Here is an 18,709-nt window from a genome sequence, read left to right as displayed (position 1 = left end):
GCCAGGACCCAGGGACAGGTATCAGTAGGATAAAAACATCCAAAAAGGTCTATATTTTACACGTCTTGCCCATAAATTGCCTTTTTCCCCCAAATCCAGTCTAACTAGTTGTCCACCTTGCAGGACCATGGGGCGCCGGCCATACACTCTGCTCCCAGTTTCGGGCTATAGGAGGACACCGCAGGACGCATCCGTCACTCATCTCCATCCTGACGTAAGCGGGACACGTTATCACTCGGGGCGGGCTCCCACGTGAGCAGGCGCCTGCTCCTCCACCAATCAGAGCAGAGGATTGTCCTTGAGGCCGGTGCGGCGGAGGAAGACCCCGGGTGCAGGGGCCTGGGCTGCAGACCCTCGGGCCCTGCTGTCTGCGGAGGAGACACGATGGCGGCAGACAGCGGGCCCCCGTTCCCTCCGCTGCTGGGGATGAATGTGTCTCGGGCGGAGGCCCGGCAGCTGCTGTGTCCGGACGGGAGCCCGTGGATCTGGCAGCTGCTGGAGCAGTGTGTGCAGGACGCCTGGGAGTACTGGAGCGTGCTCATAGGGCTGCTCTCCATAGGATGCTTCCTGTTTGCTGCATTGCCGTAAGTGTGTGCTGTGCTGGGGTGTAATGTGGGGACCCCCGGCAGCTGTGTGTGATGTGCCATCTGCCTGTGCACATCTTTATCACTCCATACTACTACAGATACCTGCAGCTCTGTCACAACAGAGCCTTAAAGGGGTTGCCCATATTGAGCACAGTCCATCACTATTAGTAATATTCTTCAGGCGTCGTGTTATGCCTTGTCAGCTGATCAGTGTTGGCACCTGACTGGTCAGACATTGATGCTCTGCCCCAGATGCCTGCTTTGTGTCCTATGATTTCTCGTAGGGCCACGGTCAGTCTGTGAATCCTGGACAGTGCAGTGTCACAAAGCGACCAGAGTGTCCAGGATTCCTCATCTGTCACTGCGATGTACAGCGTCCCATCCCCAGCACTGTGATTCACAGACCGACCACAAATCGGCCCTTACAAATTCTGCAAAAGATACAAGACGGGTCATAGAAATAGTATTTTCCTTGTGTCTATTATAGAAGTTGTGTTTCCTTAAAGAATTGGTGGGGGTCTTATCTTGTGTCCCCCTGGTGCAGAAGAGGCTGATACACCTGTACTATCTATACAACTGTCAGAGGCGATGGATACACGTCCTGGACAATCCTATTGTATAGAGCAGCAGCACATCTGTGAGATTACTGGTCCATACCGCAGAGGGATACTTAAGAATTTGTCCATTAGTTAACCCCCATAATTTGTAAGGCCCACCTCACATCTCTGTTAGGTCTTCAGTTCTTTGCATCAGTTATTATGAGCCAAAACCAGGAGCCGTTGAACACACAGAACAGATGCAAGTTTTTCATTATACCATCTCGGTAGTTGCCTCGCGATAACTGATGCAAATAACTGAAGACATCTCAGCAAGGTGAACTTACCGTAATGTGGAATTGCATTTTTAGCAGTTGTTCCACTGGTGCTGCTGTAGCAGTGACTTGTCATCGTGCAAAGAAAAATCCCAGGTTATGATAATGAATTTAGCTTTATAGAAATTCAGCAGCTTAATATTTCTGCCATCCGTGTAGGACGGTGAGGCTTAGTTCACACCTGGATCCGTTAACCCTTCTGTTATAAGTGCAAAAATGAGCGCAAAAGTCAAGGTTTTTTGTGTGCTATTATTAACACAAGTGTATCTGCAGGTTATCCTCTGTATAAAGTCAGTTTGGAACAAAAGGTGAACTGAAGAGTTTCTGTTCGCCTTCTGTTTTAGTTTGTTGCATTCTCTTAAAGGGCACCTGTCACCAGGGACCTCATTTTCACTAAAGACAGATTACAGAAGTCCATCACACCTGCAGTGCAAATATGTATCTCTGCCTTTTCTAAGCATTTGCATTACCACATAATTGTGTGTTATAACTTTCCTTGCACCCTAAGGGTGCTGTCACATGTCGCGTTTACCGCAGGCGTTTAAAAACGCACTGCTACAGCTGAAGGGAGATTTGCCTAATTAAACAGCTGTTAACACCTGCGTTTACTGCGATGTTAACACACACGTTAACACTTGCGTTTTGGAAACGCAAGCGTTAACAGCTGGCTGTTTAATTAGGGAAATATCCCTTCAGCTGTAGCAGTGCGTTTTTAAACGCTTGCAGTAAACGCGACGTGTGACCGCACCCTCAGGGTGCGGTCACACATTGCAGTTAAAGCTGCATCGCAATAAGTTTTGGGGTGGTTTTAGTTGGTATTACTTATTTTAACAAGTAAAAGACATCAAATCAACAGGTGAATGACATTTGTGGAACAGCTTTCCCCTTCAAAATCATATTCAGTTCAGTCCATGTCTTTCACCTGTGAAATTGACAAAACTGCACCTAAAACCACCTCAAAGCTGATTGCAATGCAGTTTTAACTGCAACATGTGAACGCACCCTGACAGAATCCTCTGTGTAGCCAAAGGGGTTGGGCTTCGGTTTCAAAAAACATGTGACTTTTCTGTACTGCAGGCTGCCACCACAGGTGTGAACTGAGCCTAACTTGCAAAGTGCAATGAGACCTCATTCATTCTCATTAGTTGTGGTTTAGCAGCAAAAGTTTCTGCTACAAGTCACTGTAACCTGAGCTTTACACCTCAGCTGTACGTTGATCTCTGTCCCTGTGCTGGACGCGGGTTACCACAGACAGGGCATGGAACCACTAGTCAGTGGTTCCACAGGGTTATTTACATTATTTGTATGTATAATACTTTAGTATTAAAGTGACAGATCACCCCTAAACAGGTGTTCGCACATCATCACATTATGGTCAAATTGGATTGGTTCCGCAATTTTACAACTTTTATGGTAAAATGGGCAAATTGACCATGACTTATGCACAAACCTTTAAGTATGAATGAGTTGAAGCTTTAAGAGAAAATGACATGTTTCCAGTGGAGTAATTCTAGGGTTACCAGTGACTTGTGATGTGTGACCACCAGTAGCACATATTATTGTAAAACTATTTTAAAGGGAACCTGTCACAAGGGACCTTATTTTTAACTAAATACAGGTTTCAGAAGTCCTTTACAGCTGCACTGAAAATATGTCTCTACTTTCTCTAAGCATTTGCATTACAATATAATTGTGTGTTATAACCTACCTTGCTCCATGACAGTATCCGCTGTGTAGTCCCAGGGGTTTGGGCTTTGGTTTGGATCCATTTAAAAAAATAACATGTGACTTGTCTGTGCTGCAGACTGCTCAGCTCTCGGCCTTCACCTTTGTGCTCCTGTACAGCTCACCAGGCTGTGAGCTCTGAAGAAGCAGGGGGGAGGAGCTGTACAGGAGCACAAATGTGGGGGCTGGGAGCTGAGCAGTCTGCAAGTCACAGACAAGTCGCATCCAAACCAAAGCCCTACCCCTAGGACTACACAGAGGATTCTGTCAGGGTGCAAGGTAAGTTATAACACACAATTCTATTGTAATGCAAATGCTTAGAGAAAGCCAAGAGGCAGATTTGCCATGCAGGTGTCATGGGCTCCTGTAACCTGTCTTTAGTGACAATGAGGTCCTTGGTGGCAGGTTCCCTTTAAAGCTGGAATACAAAGCAAGTTTCTACTCCAGTGTTGCTCCATGATGGCAAAGTTTGTCTTTTAATAGCGCATGGTACACTTCAATGCGTTGAAATCAATGGGCTAAGTGAGGTTGATGGAAGACAGAGATTTAATGTAAAGCCTTGCCTAAGTGTGAACTCGAGCCTGAGTCTCCTTGGTAATATCATGCAAGTGATGAAATATGTTTATGCCGTCTGGCTAAGTGTGATTGAGATGAGTATTGCTTTGAAGTTTCATAATGTTTGTGGATTGTTTGTATGAAGTTTTATTAAAGGGGTTTGTCTTTTTAAAGGTTAATGCATTAGTGAATGTGTTTACTTCTCTCCGATTTCAGCCAGCTGTATGTCGCTCACAAGAACGGAAGAGTTGATCAGGCACTCTCTCTTGGATTTCTCCTATGTTGGTTGGGAGGGGACTTCACAAATTTTGTTGGCTGCTATTTGACCAAACAGCTACCGATCCAGGTAAATCTGTCTGGCTGTGCGATGAATGTGTAAGACTGGTGAAAGGAAATAGACAGCACTACTCCTCTGTTAAGTCCTCTTAGCACACAGCCTGAAGGTCCTGGGTCCACAGACCAGATCTACTCAATCCAAGGAAAAAGGTGACAGCGCTCCAAGCTATCAATGTACTGTATAAATTCACCCAGAATAAAGAACATTATCTTTTTCACATTGATGCCTTAGAGTGCTGTTGCTTTTTTCTTTGGATTTATAAGATTGCTGTTAAGAGTCGTTGATAAATCCATCTCTCATTTTTGCAGCCAAGTAAATCATAATTTAGTGGTTAGTATGTTTATGGAGGCCCCAGGGCACCTTTCTTCTTAATCATTCTTACATACAAGACCCTGATTGGCTTAAAGGGAATCTACCATGGAGAATCTACTTTCTGAGCTATTTCGCATTGGTAAATTTTAGCGCTGCGCAAGCCCTGTAGCTCTCTGGAGGCAGACAAATGGGAGCTACTGTGCATGCGCAGAGCCCCCCACCAGCAAGCATGTTTCTGGAGGCAAGCTACTGCGCTTTAACAGAGCTAAAATCGATACAGGAGTTGAGCCGGAGTAAATAGAGGAGGGTCAGTAGTGGCTTCTGGGGGCATGGAGTAGCCTGAGACAGCTCTGGGGCGAAGGCTACTTCACACCCCCTAGCAGTCAGCTCAAGGACGCAATAAAATTGCAGCCCCGCTGATACAGGCAGAAGGACGGGGGCTGCGGATTGTGCACCCCTGATCAAATACATACCAGTGTGGCTGTAGGCATCAGGATTGCATATCGGATTGAATATAGACATGACTCTATTAAGCAGCTGTTGATGACTAAAGGCTACTACTAGTTATTAATCTTCGAAGTTTTCAAAGTTGATAAGTTTTTTTATTTTTTTATTTTTTTTAGATTGTCACTGCCATTTTTTATGTCAACATGGATTTAATTATGATCTCACAGTTTGCCTATTACAAATTGAAAAACAAGCAGATGAAAGGTAGTAAGTATATTCTTATAAATTTCTATGCATCTATCTTGTGGGACTGCCATTTTTAGAACGACAATTTCCCCCATAAAATACATCCCATCTTTATGACAATAATTTTATTAAAATCCATGTGTACACAACGCATGAAAACATTCACAATCAGGGAAATTGCTATAACGGCAAGTCTGGCAAAGGAGTCAACCACTAATAACAAATTTTTACAATAGAAGGTATAAGACCTCGAATAGGGTCTCCCATATTGTACTTTCCCACAATAAAGTTTGCCTGTAGTCTGCAGGAGTGGTGGGCCAGGTCCTTGGCTTCTCTCCAACCACTCATATGGTTATGATGGAGGGGGCGTGCATACAGTAACGACTGCCCAGCTCCCTCTGTCAGAAACCAGCAGGACACAGTAAGGGCTCATTCAGACGCCCGTCTGTGGGGATTTATATGTGGCTGCATTTATGTCCCCATACATGTATGGCACCTATCTGCGCGATCACGGGGAAAAGATGGAGCATGCTAGAGCGTGCAATGCTATTTTCTATGGAGGGGGGGAGGGGTCATCTCCTCCTCCTCTCCAGTGCACTGCGGTATGCCCACCCGACGGGCATACCGCCATGTGAATGTACCCTAAGTTCAGAGTCCTGCTGCCGTTGTGTCACTTGACCTGCCACTCTCATGGACTACAAGCAAACTTTATTGAGGTAGGTGCAATATGGGAGACCCTAGTAGGGTCTTTTACTTATTAGTTTATTAGTGGCCAACCTCTTTTAAAGGGTTTGTCCAATTAAATTTTTTTACAATTTATTCACAAAGACTGGCCAGAAACCTTAGTGTAGTTACTTATTTTTCCCCTAGTGATTCATTGCTCCTTTTTTCATAGGCTCCCATCTCTAGTGCACCTCAGCCAGCATGTGACTGCTGCAGCCAAAAAGGACTGAGTGTTCACGTTCCATACACAGGCTGAGCAATTGTAAGCAGCTTAGCCTGTATACGGGAACTGAGCGCTCAGCGACTGAGACTTTGAGATGTGCGGGAGGTGCAGCGCTGCGTCGCCTGGGGAGAAAGAGAGTGCACTTAATTATGTTACTAACCAGTGTTTGGGAGTCAAATAAAATCAAATGAAAACAACTTTAATTTATGCAGTCCTGATATTTTATGTGTAAGCATCCTGCAGATAACGTACTGTAGTGTTTGCTATGTGGTAAATCCATAATCCAGATCACAGATTGCGCTATGGGCAAATTGAACTGATACCTCTTATCGTACTTTGGGTCAAAAACTCAAGTAAATGTGTTTTAGCCAGTACTGTATATGACTGATCTTGCATTTCACATTCTGATAATGGATATGTTACACTTTACTTATTTTGTAGGAAGTGGAAGCCTGAAGGGTTTTTGTATAGGTTGGGTGATTTTGTGCGTCACGTTGTCAGTCCTACTCCCTAGTCAGCTGCTTCTTCGGAATCTAGAAAGAAATGCTGATGTAGAAGTAAACCAGGTAAATATGCTACACGTACAATAGGAAAAGGCTTATAGTATTTTAATGTGTACATTGTAAGTTGCCTGTCTTGTTTCTAAAAATATGTACATTTTTGTCTTGCGGGGATGGATGGTGTTAGAGATTATGTTGGGGCATAATTTACTGTGTGCCTTGATATATACTGGAGGCTCAACTTCTGAGAGCTCACACCTGTCTTAACCTCAGAAGTGTGAGTATCTCCTAGCAATTTGTCCTATCCTCCTGGCCTCCCCCACATGTTTAGGTAGTGCTTCTACAGAACAAATATCAATTTAAAGCATAACTGTAAAGTTATTATTTTACCAAATTCTCATATGTGATTTCCCCTTTAAAAACACACAGAATGATGCCCATATTGTGCTTCTCATCCTAATGTCTGTCTATCCCCTTAAGCTGAGACCCACAGATCCCTTGATGCCTTGTGTTCTCTCTACAAGTAATTTTGCATAAAATCCATTTAAGTGATCAATAGGTCGCACAGTCCTAAAAGTGATAGCAATAAAAACGTCAACAAAAGTCGGAAAAAAATGACACCATGGACAGCTCTGTACACCAAAGTATGAAAAAGTTAATAGCGCCAGAAGATGGTAAAATTAAAAAATATATATTTTTGTATAGGAGGTTTTAATTTTTGTAAATTAATGAAAACATTATAAAACCTATACAAATTTGGTATCCCCATAATTGCACCGACCCAAAGAATAAAGTTTCCCTCAAGTAAATCCACTGCACTGCAGTTTACATGCAGGATGTATATGGTGAGTAGCCTGGCAGCTTCCATCACAAGGATGAGCAAGGAATATGTAAACCAGTTACGTGCAGTCTATAGCCTATGCTGTGTGAGCATTAAGGGTTAATAGCTTATCTGCAAAGAGCTTATAATGTGGAGTACAAGGTGGAGGAGGGGAGACGTCTGAGTTGCAGAAGGAGACAGAGAAAGTTCTGTAGTATCACAGACTGGGATGAAGGGCTGATGGGGGAGATAGGAGATCTTGTATCTTACTAATCTGTAAAGGAGACATCTGTATCCACAGTTCTGAACACATGCAGCTCTGCTACTTACACAGAGAGCACTGTAACATGACCTCCACTGTGAGAAGGGAGCAAAGACCTCTCTCTTGCCATGAAACCGTAGGGCTTGTCAGCACAAGCAGAGAAGTCTGCCATTGCATTGCTTAGGAAATCTGAGGGGTATAGCAAAGAAACTGCTGGATATAGGCAAGGTCTCATTAACACGACTGAGGGACATATAAGTAGCCGTATATACGTCCCCCATAGACGGCAATGGCGGCCTGGGTGTTGTATGGCACTATTCTGCACCGAACACAGGGAAAAGCTAGAGCATGCTCTACCTTTCCCCATGTGTGCGGCCGTGCAGTGCTGTTTTATATAGAGAGGGGTGAGCGAGCCGCTGTGTGTGAATGTAACAAAGATGGTGGCCAAAGTTGTTTTCCATCCCAAGAGCTATTGATACAGAAATTTTACAGTTGTTCTCTGAAAAAATCTAAAAAGTGAAATATTAATGTACATCCTCCATAATGGAAGATAATGGCACTTTTTTGTCATTTTGAAAAATATAAAAAAACATCTATAAAAAGTGATCAATAGGTCGCACAGTCCTAAAAGTGATAGCAATGAAAACGTCATCAAGTCGCAAAAAATAACACCACCGACAGCTCTGTACGCCAAAGTATGAAAAAGTTAATAGCGCCAGACAGTGGCGTTGCTAGGGTCACAAAAGATCTGGGGCACGGGCCCCAATGCATACGTACCAAATACTCAGTTGCGTCACCTTTCATACACCCACCCCCCCCCATATGCTTCCACCTGAAAAAACTGCACTTAAAAACAACTGTACAGCTACTGAAAACACAGTACAAATGCTATCTATTATATCCAGAGCAGTAGTTGTTCTTCATGTTCTCCATTAAGCCGCCCATCATCATTTCTCTTTATGCAGCCATGCGCTGTGCCTATGGAGATTACCACATCTTATGTTCTACACTTTCCACGTCCCTAAATCTTTGTCCCCTAACAGTGTTATCCTTCTTCTACCCCTAAAACTCTTCAACCAAATAATGTAGTACAGCCGCACACAAAGTCCTGAAAATACTAGTAATGCCCCCCAGTGTAACACATTATAAAATCCACCTTTCTAAGCCGCACATTTTACAATTACACCACAATTATGGCCCCACTCTATATGCCACCACACCCCTATCTTGTGGCCCTTACACTTACTAAAGCCCCCACATTGTGCCACCCACCTAATAATGATCCTTAAATGTGGCCTGACATGTAACAATGCCACCTACACTCCAGTAATAGAACCTCACACAGTAAGTGCCCCACATACTCACTCATAACCCCCTATACACTTTGTAATAACCTCACAAACTCTCTAGTTGACCCCCCACAAATAGCCCCTACATTCAGTAACAGCCCCCTCACTATTAGCCCCCCCCCCACTAATAGCCACTTATAACCCCCACTTTCAGAATAGACCCTTCACTCACTAATAGCCCCCATATTTAGTAATACTCCCCACACTTAGTAGTAGCCCTCCACTTGCTAATAACCCCCTGCACTCAAAAATAGCCTCCATACACACTAATAGCCCCCACATTCAGTAACATAGCTCTCCACTTTCTAATAGCCCCCCTACACTCACTTATAGGCCCCACATTTAGTGATAATCCCCTTACACTAACTAAAAAAAACCCTCATAGCCCCGTCACACTAATAGATCCCCACATTCAGTAATAGCTCTCCACTTGCTAATTGCTTCTATACACACAGAAAATAGCCCCCACACTCCCTAATAGTCCCCCACACTTACTTATAACTCCCACACTCAGTAATAGTCCCCTTACACTCACTAAAAGACCCCACATATCCCCCTCACACTAATAGCCACAAACACACCCAGTAATATTATTAGTAATATTATAGCCTCCCACTACGCAGGGATAGCCTCTACATAAAGTAATGACCACAAAACTCCATATGCACACTGTATTATTAAAAAAGAAGAGTTACACTTACCTCTCTTCACTCATGATTTCCCCTTCCCCTCCACCTGCAGGACGTCACTACACAGCGCCTCCTGCTCCAGAGGGAGCTGCTTGAAACAGGAGACGCAATGTCATCGCCTCCTGCAGCTCTCACTACAGCGCAGACTGCTGTATGTGCTCTGTAGTGGAGCAGGATGCTGACGGCACCCTGCTCCACTACAGTAATCATCTCTATAAGCATCCAGAGGATGCAAATAGAGCTGAAAGTAGAGAGAGCCAGGTGACAACATTCGGGGCACCAGTCAAAAGATCCGGGGCTCGTGCCCCGGATCTTTTGACCCAACGACGCCCCTGGCGCCAGAAGATGGTAAAATAAAAAAAAATATTTTTGTACAGGTTTTAATTTTTGTAAATTAATGAAAACATTATAAAACCTATACAAATTTGGTGTCCCCATAATCGCACCGACCCAAAGAATAAAGCACACATGTCATTTGTGGCGCACAGTGGAAGCTGTAAAATCCAAGCCCACAAGAAAACGGTGCAAATGCATTTTTTTTCCCACCATTTTCACTGCTTTTGGAATTTTTTTTTTCCCGCTTCCCAGTACACAACATAGAATATTAAGTACCGTCACTATGAAGTGCAATTTGTTATGCAGAAAACAAGCCATCACACAGCTCTTTATGTGTAAAAGTAAAAAAGTTAAAGATTTTTGAAGGTGGGGAGTGAAAAATAGAAATGAAAAAACAAAAGGAGGCCAGGTCATTAAGGGGTTAAACAGTAATATGTATTATGTTTATTGTGTACAAAATCCTTTACAGCCTTAAGTTGTACATCTACTACTCTAATTCTCATTGTGTTCTGTACGTGATGAAATCTAGAGCCATGTTTTCTGAACACACCCAACAATTTGTGAAGTCCACCAATTATATATTTTCCAAACATGGCTGACTTACTGATTCGGGTACTCCATGACATCAATAATGGTTAAAAAGGGTCATCTGAAAAGTCAATGTAGTTAAACTCTGTCATGGTAACTTGCACACATATGTAGAGAATGTCAGAAGAACTCTACATTAGTCGGCCTCCACCCAAAGGCCACTTAATTTTTAAGGCAACTTTTCTGGCCTAACCCCCACACAAAATATTTTGTTCCTGGGGTACACAAGTTAAACAAAAACACAACTTGGCCACTTATACTTACCCTAATAAAGTTAAGGGTGAAACCTTAATAGAGTCACTAATAAATTAGTGGCCAGGTTGTGTTCTTGTTTAACCTGCCTACCAGTATTTTGGGTGCCTGTGCTATTTTGCTGGTATAGCCAGTATCAGACCTGGGGTCCTATCTAGACCTACAGCTGCCATGACAATCCTTTGACACTTCAGAATTACATAGACTTGGGGAAGAGGCTCCCTGATGACACCGTACTAGGTGGTGTCTAAGGGAAGATAACAATGATGGGTGGCTGCTGTGTACCTGGCAGTGTATGCACTCTGCATACATGTACATAACACATCACTATGGGATAAAATGCATTTATTGTCTGGGGAAATGTTGGCTTTTAGACAAGGAAATACATTTCAAATGCAGCGTTTCCTTTCCTTCTAGAATTCCCTTGGAATCACAGAGATGTCCGGGTTCATTTGTGGTTATGTCTCCTCAGTTTTTTATTTGGGCTCCCGTTTCCCTCAGCTCCATAAAAATGTAAGTATGTGTAATTATTCATGTTCACATATTGTCGGCATATTATATTGCATGTCATAGTGTATGGGGGGGGGTCTTTTGTACATTGCAGAAAGATTTATTCCAGTATGCTGAACAAACTGACTGGAAAAGTCAGAAACTTTTGCTGGTTGTGATGTTTGTCATCCGTATGTGCACGTATGTCACTGCGTGACTGGAAAGTGATGGCCTCCTGCTGGTTCTGGTCTCCTGGATACCACCAGAAATACTAAAGAATATACCATTGAAATGAATGTGGCCGTATGCTACCCTCATGAACACATGGCATACAACCATTTCCTTGCATTCGTGTGAAAGCGGCCTAAACAACATGAACCTTCATGTCAGAGAAGGGTTATATGGGGTAACAGGGGAACTGTAACCCAAACCTTTACACGGGATTGAGAAATATTTTCATTCTTTTGCAGTTTCAGAGAAAATCTACAGAAGGCACATCCTATATGTTATTTGCATTAGCAATGCTTGGAAACTTTACGTACGGATTGAGTCTAATTTTGAAGCTGCCATCAGTTCGTCACAGTAAGAACCGCTACATAATACACCACTTGCCCTGGCTGATTGGAAGCTTCGGTGTTCTGTTCCTCGACTTCTTTGTATCCTTTTTAAAGTCTTGTGGAAGAGCAATGTGTATAACTGGTGGTATATAAGTAGGGTTATATCTTTTTACTGTGGATTTCAAATGCCTATATTTAAAACTACACGTCCACATTGCAGTAATGGTAAGGAAGCATGAGGAGGCAGCGTTGTTTAGACGAGAATACAGATATCCATTACGAATCACACTCTTCTATAATAGAAGACTTCAATGACAATGATAGAACACCTATATGCTAGAGGGGATCGAGTAACATCGCAGTGATCCTCTATATGAGACTGTCTTACATTGCTGGCATAAATTGACAGGAAAACCTATTAAGAAAGAGCCAGAATTCCACAGTTGGTATTTTTCCATAAATTCATAATTTTATTGAAAGGCATAAAAAAAAAAAAAAAATAGCAACAGACGTTTTGAAGAAATATCAGCTTGTGCTGGAGGGACAATACAAACATCTGAGAGACATGGGTATTATTCGGGTAGTGCACAACCACTTATACTTATATTGGTACTCACTTCTAGCCAAAAATAAGAGCTTGCAGGCACTTAGACATTGTACAGAAAGAATACACCTTTTGAGTAGCTTATTATCATTTAGTTACGCACATATTGCACCTCCCTGCATATTGAAGTCATAAGCCCAGTAAACATGCTGGCAGTTTACTAAATCTATACGTACAACATGGTGATAATAAGTACTGGATGTGCTTGGTAGGTAAATTTTTCATTATCTGGAATCAGAATTTCCCATGTCCTCTCAGATGTCTAACGCCCTGACGCATGTTTCGGCAGGGGTATAGTCAGACAGACAGGAAACAGTTTATAAAAGCCTTAAAGGGGTTATCCGGGTTTAAAAAATTTCTTATGGCCGGGCTGGGGAGGGCTATTTAAACACAATAAACATGTACTTGCCTTCTACGGTGCTGCCGATGTCCCGCGCCGCGGCCGGTCTTCTCTGTGCGCCGGTTTCATTACAAGTGCGCACAGGGAGCTTCCGGACGGCCGGATGCTCCCATGCGACACCATCTCCCAGCGCTTACAACGCTGAGAGATAGGGACGGATGGGAGGAGCCGTCCACATCGCAGACCGGAAGCTTCCTGTGCGCGGCTTCCGTGCCCCTGTAAACAAACGGGGGCACGGATCGAAGGGACCGCGGCGCGGATCATCGGCGGCGCCGGACGAGGTAAGTACATGTTTACTATGTTTAACTAGCTCTCCCCACCCCGGCCCTAGGTAATTTTTAAAACCCGGATAACCCCTTTAACCCTTTCCCACAATTCTAGGTGTTACTGCAGAATCCCAGCTACCGAGTACTGCTGGGATCCTACTGTGATCGCATGGGCTCAGCTTCTTAGCCTGGACGATCACCGTGGGATCCCGGCAGTACCCGATAGCTGAAATCGCGCCTGTTTAACCCTATAGACGCCGCAGTGGTGCATCACCTTGACAATCGGGACCCTCCATGCAGGGCACAGAGGTCTGATAAGAACCACAGGGCTGCCTTCATTAGTGCACTCTTCACGATCTTAAAAGCGCTAATGTCACCCTATGCAAAATTCATAGGCTTACTATGTAGTATGCTGCAATACATTACCATTGCAGTATATTACAATGAACAAGTGTCCCCACCCCGGGACAAAATAAAACGGTAAAAAAAAAAGTGCGATTAAAACAATTATTAAAAAAGAATAAAAGTCCCATCCCATGCAATAATCAAATAAAACATAAAAAAGTGAAACAAAGTGACACAACATATTGGGTATCACAACGTCCTTAGCAACCTGTAAAATAAAGTAAAATTGTCACTGATCTGTACAGTGAACGCCGTCAAAAAAAAAACAAAAATTATGAAATTTTCACATCTGACCTCAAAAGTGATCAAAAAGTAGCATTTACCTCAACATGATACCAAGACAAATAATAACCTCTAAAACAGCTGTGTAAACAAAAACAATGCCCATTGTTACATGGCGATTTAAAAACAAGCAAATTTCTCGCAACTAAAGGGGTATTCCGGGAATATGAACGTCTGATACAAAAACCATTGATGCTATAAATAAATGAATGCAACAATACTCAATGTCATTAGTCACAAAACAGAGCTTAAATAGTTAATTTTATGATTCACAAAATTTTATGGCCTTATCAGCATTATCACTAAGATGGCCGCCAATGGAAAGTACAAGTCCCAAGATCCTTTATTTCTCAGTAACTCCTCCTACCTCTTACACTGTTATCCTAGTGATGATATAACAGGTTTTCTTGCTCTGTTACCATAGTAATGATGTGTAATTGCCATCACAACAACAATGGCCATACTGGATGCACTGCAACCAACTGACTACAGCCTAACATAGTGGTGATCACATGACCTGTCCAGGCAGGTGCGTGACATGTGATGTGGACATGTGACCAGCTGCCATCTTCTGTCCTGTGTCTTCTCCGTGCGGAGGAAATTAACGGCCTGATTAAAGGGCCAGTAGCATTTTAATTCTCCATTACAGTCTGTCACCAGCATTTTTCTGCTAAGGGGAGCAACATTTTAAATAACAACTAATTAGCTTATATTTAAAGGACCCATTTGTATATGAAGTATGCTGATTCCTGGAATACCCCTTTAATTCTATATTCTGCAAAACAAATTACCCCATTTATATGCCTTTTTTATCATCATAAAGCTAACACATTAGTTTTGTAGTATGGTGAATGTCCGGGAAAAAAAATGCTAAAAACCATTAAAAAAAATAAAATAAAAAATAATAAATTCATTCTTGTTTATCACCACCAAGAAAGAGTTAATAAAATCTGATTATTAAATATTGAACCCCCCGTAAATGATGTACCTGAAAAGTGGATCTCATCTACAAAAAAAAATAATCTCTCATTTTGTCCAAATTTGTCCAAAAAGTAAACATTTTATAGCCTGTAAAATGTGACATCCATGAACGGCGGCACCTTCCCTTCTATGCCCGGCCGTGTACCCATACAGCAGTTTGCCAACACATATGGGGAATCCTCATACTTGGGATAAATTGGGTATCAGACTTTGGAGTTTTTCGTCATTTAATACTTTGTGACGGTTTAATTTTTGGCCAAAATTAATATATTGTTTTAACCCCTGTGAAACTCTTAAAGTTTAACACACTTCTTAAAGGAAACCTACCACTTTAAAATGGTAGTTATAACCCTCAAATACCTTGCACCAGCTCAGGGTGAGCTGGCGCTGGAGCATATCTTCATTATTTGCAGAAACTGCTGTATTGCTTTTTAAACTGTTTAAAGAGCTCTCGGGCACACTCGCGCCTGCGCAACTTCAAATTTTTATCCTAGCTGGCTTTGCACGTGAAGTTGCGCAGGCGCGAGTGTGCCCGAGAGCTCTGTGACGTCACCGGCTCTCCGGCACTTCCTAATCAGGCGCACACACGGTGTAGTTTCTAAAATGACATAATTTACAGGGTTTTACTGCTATTTAGGCCTCTCTAAGTCACATAAACCTGAGCAGGTAGCTCTAAATAAGGGTTTCGTTGATTTTCATAAAAATTAGAAAAATTGCACCCACAATTCTGAACCTCCTACAACCTAGAAGAGAGAGGATGCATAAAAAGCCACGCCGATATAAAGCATACATTTTGGGAAATGTTTGTTAGTCATAGAACCCGAGTAACTTTCTATCTGCTTGAAAAGCAGGGCTTTAAAAATTTTATAATTTTTAGAAATTTTTGCCCAATTTCCATTTTTTTCATAGCTAAAGACAAAAGATATCATCAAAATGTTTCTATTACTTTGTTCTCCCATCACACATTGTACTTCAATCTCAAAATCCGCTGGATAAGTTAAAGCATTAAAGTTATAACCTCCTATATTGACGTGGGGCAAATTTTAAAAATCAGGCCTGGTCCTAAAGGTCTAAAATGGCTTGGGCCTGAAGGGGTTAATAGCCTTATAATACCAGACTTGCTGTTGATACAGTACATATGCATGGAACCTCATGGCTAATGTATATTACTGTAAATATGCTTATCATGAGCTTGGAGATATTATTCTACTTCTTATTTCCCTAACTGTAACAAACAGGTGACTGCACAGTTCATTATCTATCGAAAGCACAAGACGGCGCCGTCGAACCTCCTGGCTCTAGAAGTGGAGCCATTACTTGTGGATGAAGAAGAAACATAGTCTCCGGCCAACCTTCTCCTCTCACTTTTCCATATATATTTGGTTTACATTTTTTATTTGCTTGAAGATCTTTTCATGAAGTTTTTAGACTTCCATATTTTTTCAGGGACCACCAAAGTTTTTTGACCAAACTCACTTTCATTTTTTGTTCTACGAGGATAATCTATTTTCTGTACTGTATGTAGTAATCTATAACTATTGCCATGATCATTGCTTGAATTATGTAAAAGCTGCTTTTAATTTATTTTTGTTTTAGGTTTTTTTTTTTTTTTTTTTGGTCTGTTTATAGGCATTTTGTCCAACTGCCAAAAATTCCGTGTTCCAATACTTTTGAATCATTTTCTGCAAGTGCTCAATGTCTACTTTTATGCAAGGAACCCTTGCAGGAAAATATATATCCACCTTCTGTATGTTATGCCTGAATCCATGATTATGTACTGTACCTATAGGGGATTTCCTATAAACAACACATATGAAAGATGTATGATTATTGGAACACCCTGTTATCCCCAGAATGGCGCTCTCCACATCACCTCAATGAATGAAGCCATAGTGCACATGTTTTTTTCCCTCTTTATAGACCTTGGGGAAATTCTGGTCATTGCTTTCCTCATATGTGTAGTGCTGTTCCACTCACACAGCTTTGATCATTCATCAGCTACGCTTGTACAGGTCATGAGTTTTCATGGGGATTTTCCAGTAAACATACATTTGACAAGGATTTAATGGTAAAGTATGAAAAGCTTGATCAGTGATTCCTAGCTCCATGTTCCAAAATATAACTTTATAAATTTACATGTGTAATAGAGGTAGTAACAACTATTGCTACTCCTTAAAGGGAACCCGTCAGCACCCCAGGCCCACAGGCGATACCTCCTAATGTATTATGCACGAGGATGCGCATGCGCGAGCTTTCGCAATTGCAGTAGAGTGATGTGAACATTAGTAGTCAGGGATGACATGCAAGATGCTTGGAGTGGGCAGGGCAAACAGCGGTCAGGAGGGGCCAGACTGCCTTGTTGAGCAGCCCAACCTCCTTGACTGCACCTTACAAAAGAATAAAACCGGATTTCTCATGAATTCTGCAAAGTGGGAATATGATGGGGACCTCTGTGCAACTTGTATAATGCAGAAAAATGTACTGTTTGTGGACTTTTGGGGTTGATGTGCTGACTGGTTCCTTTTTAAACAGGTTTTTCTCTTTGTAAATCTTCCTTATTTGTCTGAATTGGATATACATATTGGAACTCAAATAGTCATGGACTGAATGTTGGGGACATTCAATACTAGTTTAACATTTTTAAAATAAATGGTCGTTCCAGTTATCAATACAATACACTTGACCCTAACGGCTTATTACTACTTGTCGCATCTTGTTTGCATAATAATTTTCTGAAAAGGTATAGAGTCAGCTCACCTGAAGATCATGCAGCAGCTTCTGGTTAGGTTGGAGCACGGACTAGGAATGGTTGTGTGAAGCTGGATCCGCTACATGTTTTTGCTTGTGCTGGTCATAATAATTTTCATTTTAAAGTTTTTTGATACTTTTAAGGGTCTTGTGAGATATGGAAAACCATAGCTGCTTCATCATAGAAATCCTGCCACTTTTGCATCTCTGTCGTATCCACCTAAAAGGAGTTGTGGGAAGGAAGCGATGGTGCTTTTGGGAGCTCATAAATTTATTTGAATCGTTGGTTTTCTGTTGAAGAAAATAATTAATCCGACTAAAATGTGTAAAGGTGTTTTGTATATTGTAACCAGGTGAAATGTAGAAATGTAATCTTTGTGTAAATTATTGAACATTTTGTATGTGTGATAATGACTTGAATATGACACTCACTGTTACTGGTCAAATTAATAAGCATCGAAGGAGTTTATTACGTTTTATTAAATCCTTCAGCAAAATATTGTCAGTGCTTCATCTGTCTACTGTAAAGTTAAAGGGGTTGTCCTCTTTCAGCAAATAATGGATATGATTTGTGTAAGGAAAAGTTATCCAATTTTCCAATATACTTTATGTATGAATTCCACAGTTTTTTAGATCTCTGCTTGTTGTCATTCTATGGAAAGCTTCTATGTTTACTTCCAGTGAATAGAAATCTGGCTAATTAGTATCACAGAGAGTAATCAGGGCTGTGTGATATAAGAGCCGCGCACATGTGTGACTATGGACAGATTTCTATCCATTGGAAATAAACATAAAAGCTTTCTATAGAATGATGGCAAGCGGAGATCTAGAAAATTGATACAGAAAGTAAATTGAAAAATTGTATAACTCTTCCTTACACAAACCATATCAATTATATGCTGAAAGTGGACAACCCCTTTTAATATTTCTTTACCATGACTTTAACCATTCCATCCTCATGTTCGTTACATCTGATATCTCCATGTTCTTGTTGTATAAAAAAATTTTTTCTTCTCTTGTTCAAGAGAAATTAAAATGTGGATTTGTTGAAGATAATGTTTTTCCCTTGCCCTTTTATCCATCAGAGACCATGGGAACATGGCTTGACCAACGTTTGACAGGGTATAGGTGTGAGGGATGTATCATCTGCCCCGG

The 18,709-nt window shown here is 41.7% G+C and overlaps 1 protein-coding gene across 1 annotated transcript; it reads left to right on the top strand.

Moving 5' to 3' along the window:
* The first annotated feature begins 227 nt into the window (after positions 1 to 227).
* LOC140122263 (lysosomal amino acid transporter 1 homolog) lies at positions 228 to 18,051 on the top strand. The gene is made up of 7 exons (XM_072142932.1): positions 228 to 584; positions 3,955 to 4,084; positions 5,011 to 5,098; positions 6,468 to 6,592; positions 11,240 to 11,335; positions 11,782 to 11,967; positions 16,045 to 18,051. Exons 1-7 carry the CDS (start codon positions 385 to 387, stop codon positions 16,144 to 16,146), a joined length of 927 nt encoding a protein of 308 aa, XP_071999033.1. The 5' UTR covers positions 228 to 384; the 3' UTR covers positions 16,147 to 18,051.
* Positions 18,052 to 18,709: the final 658 nt, after the last annotated feature.

This window comes from Engystomops pustulosus, chromosome 3, assembly GCF_040894005.1.
Source record: "Engystomops pustulosus chromosome 3, aEngPut4.maternal, whole genome shotgun sequence".
Lineage (NCBI taxonomy): Eukaryota > Metazoa > Chordata > Amphibia > Anura > Leptodactylidae > Engystomops > Engystomops pustulosus.
The sequence above is the reverse complement of the archived record's forward strand: the minus strand, read 5'-3'. Positions and strand labels throughout refer to the sequence as shown.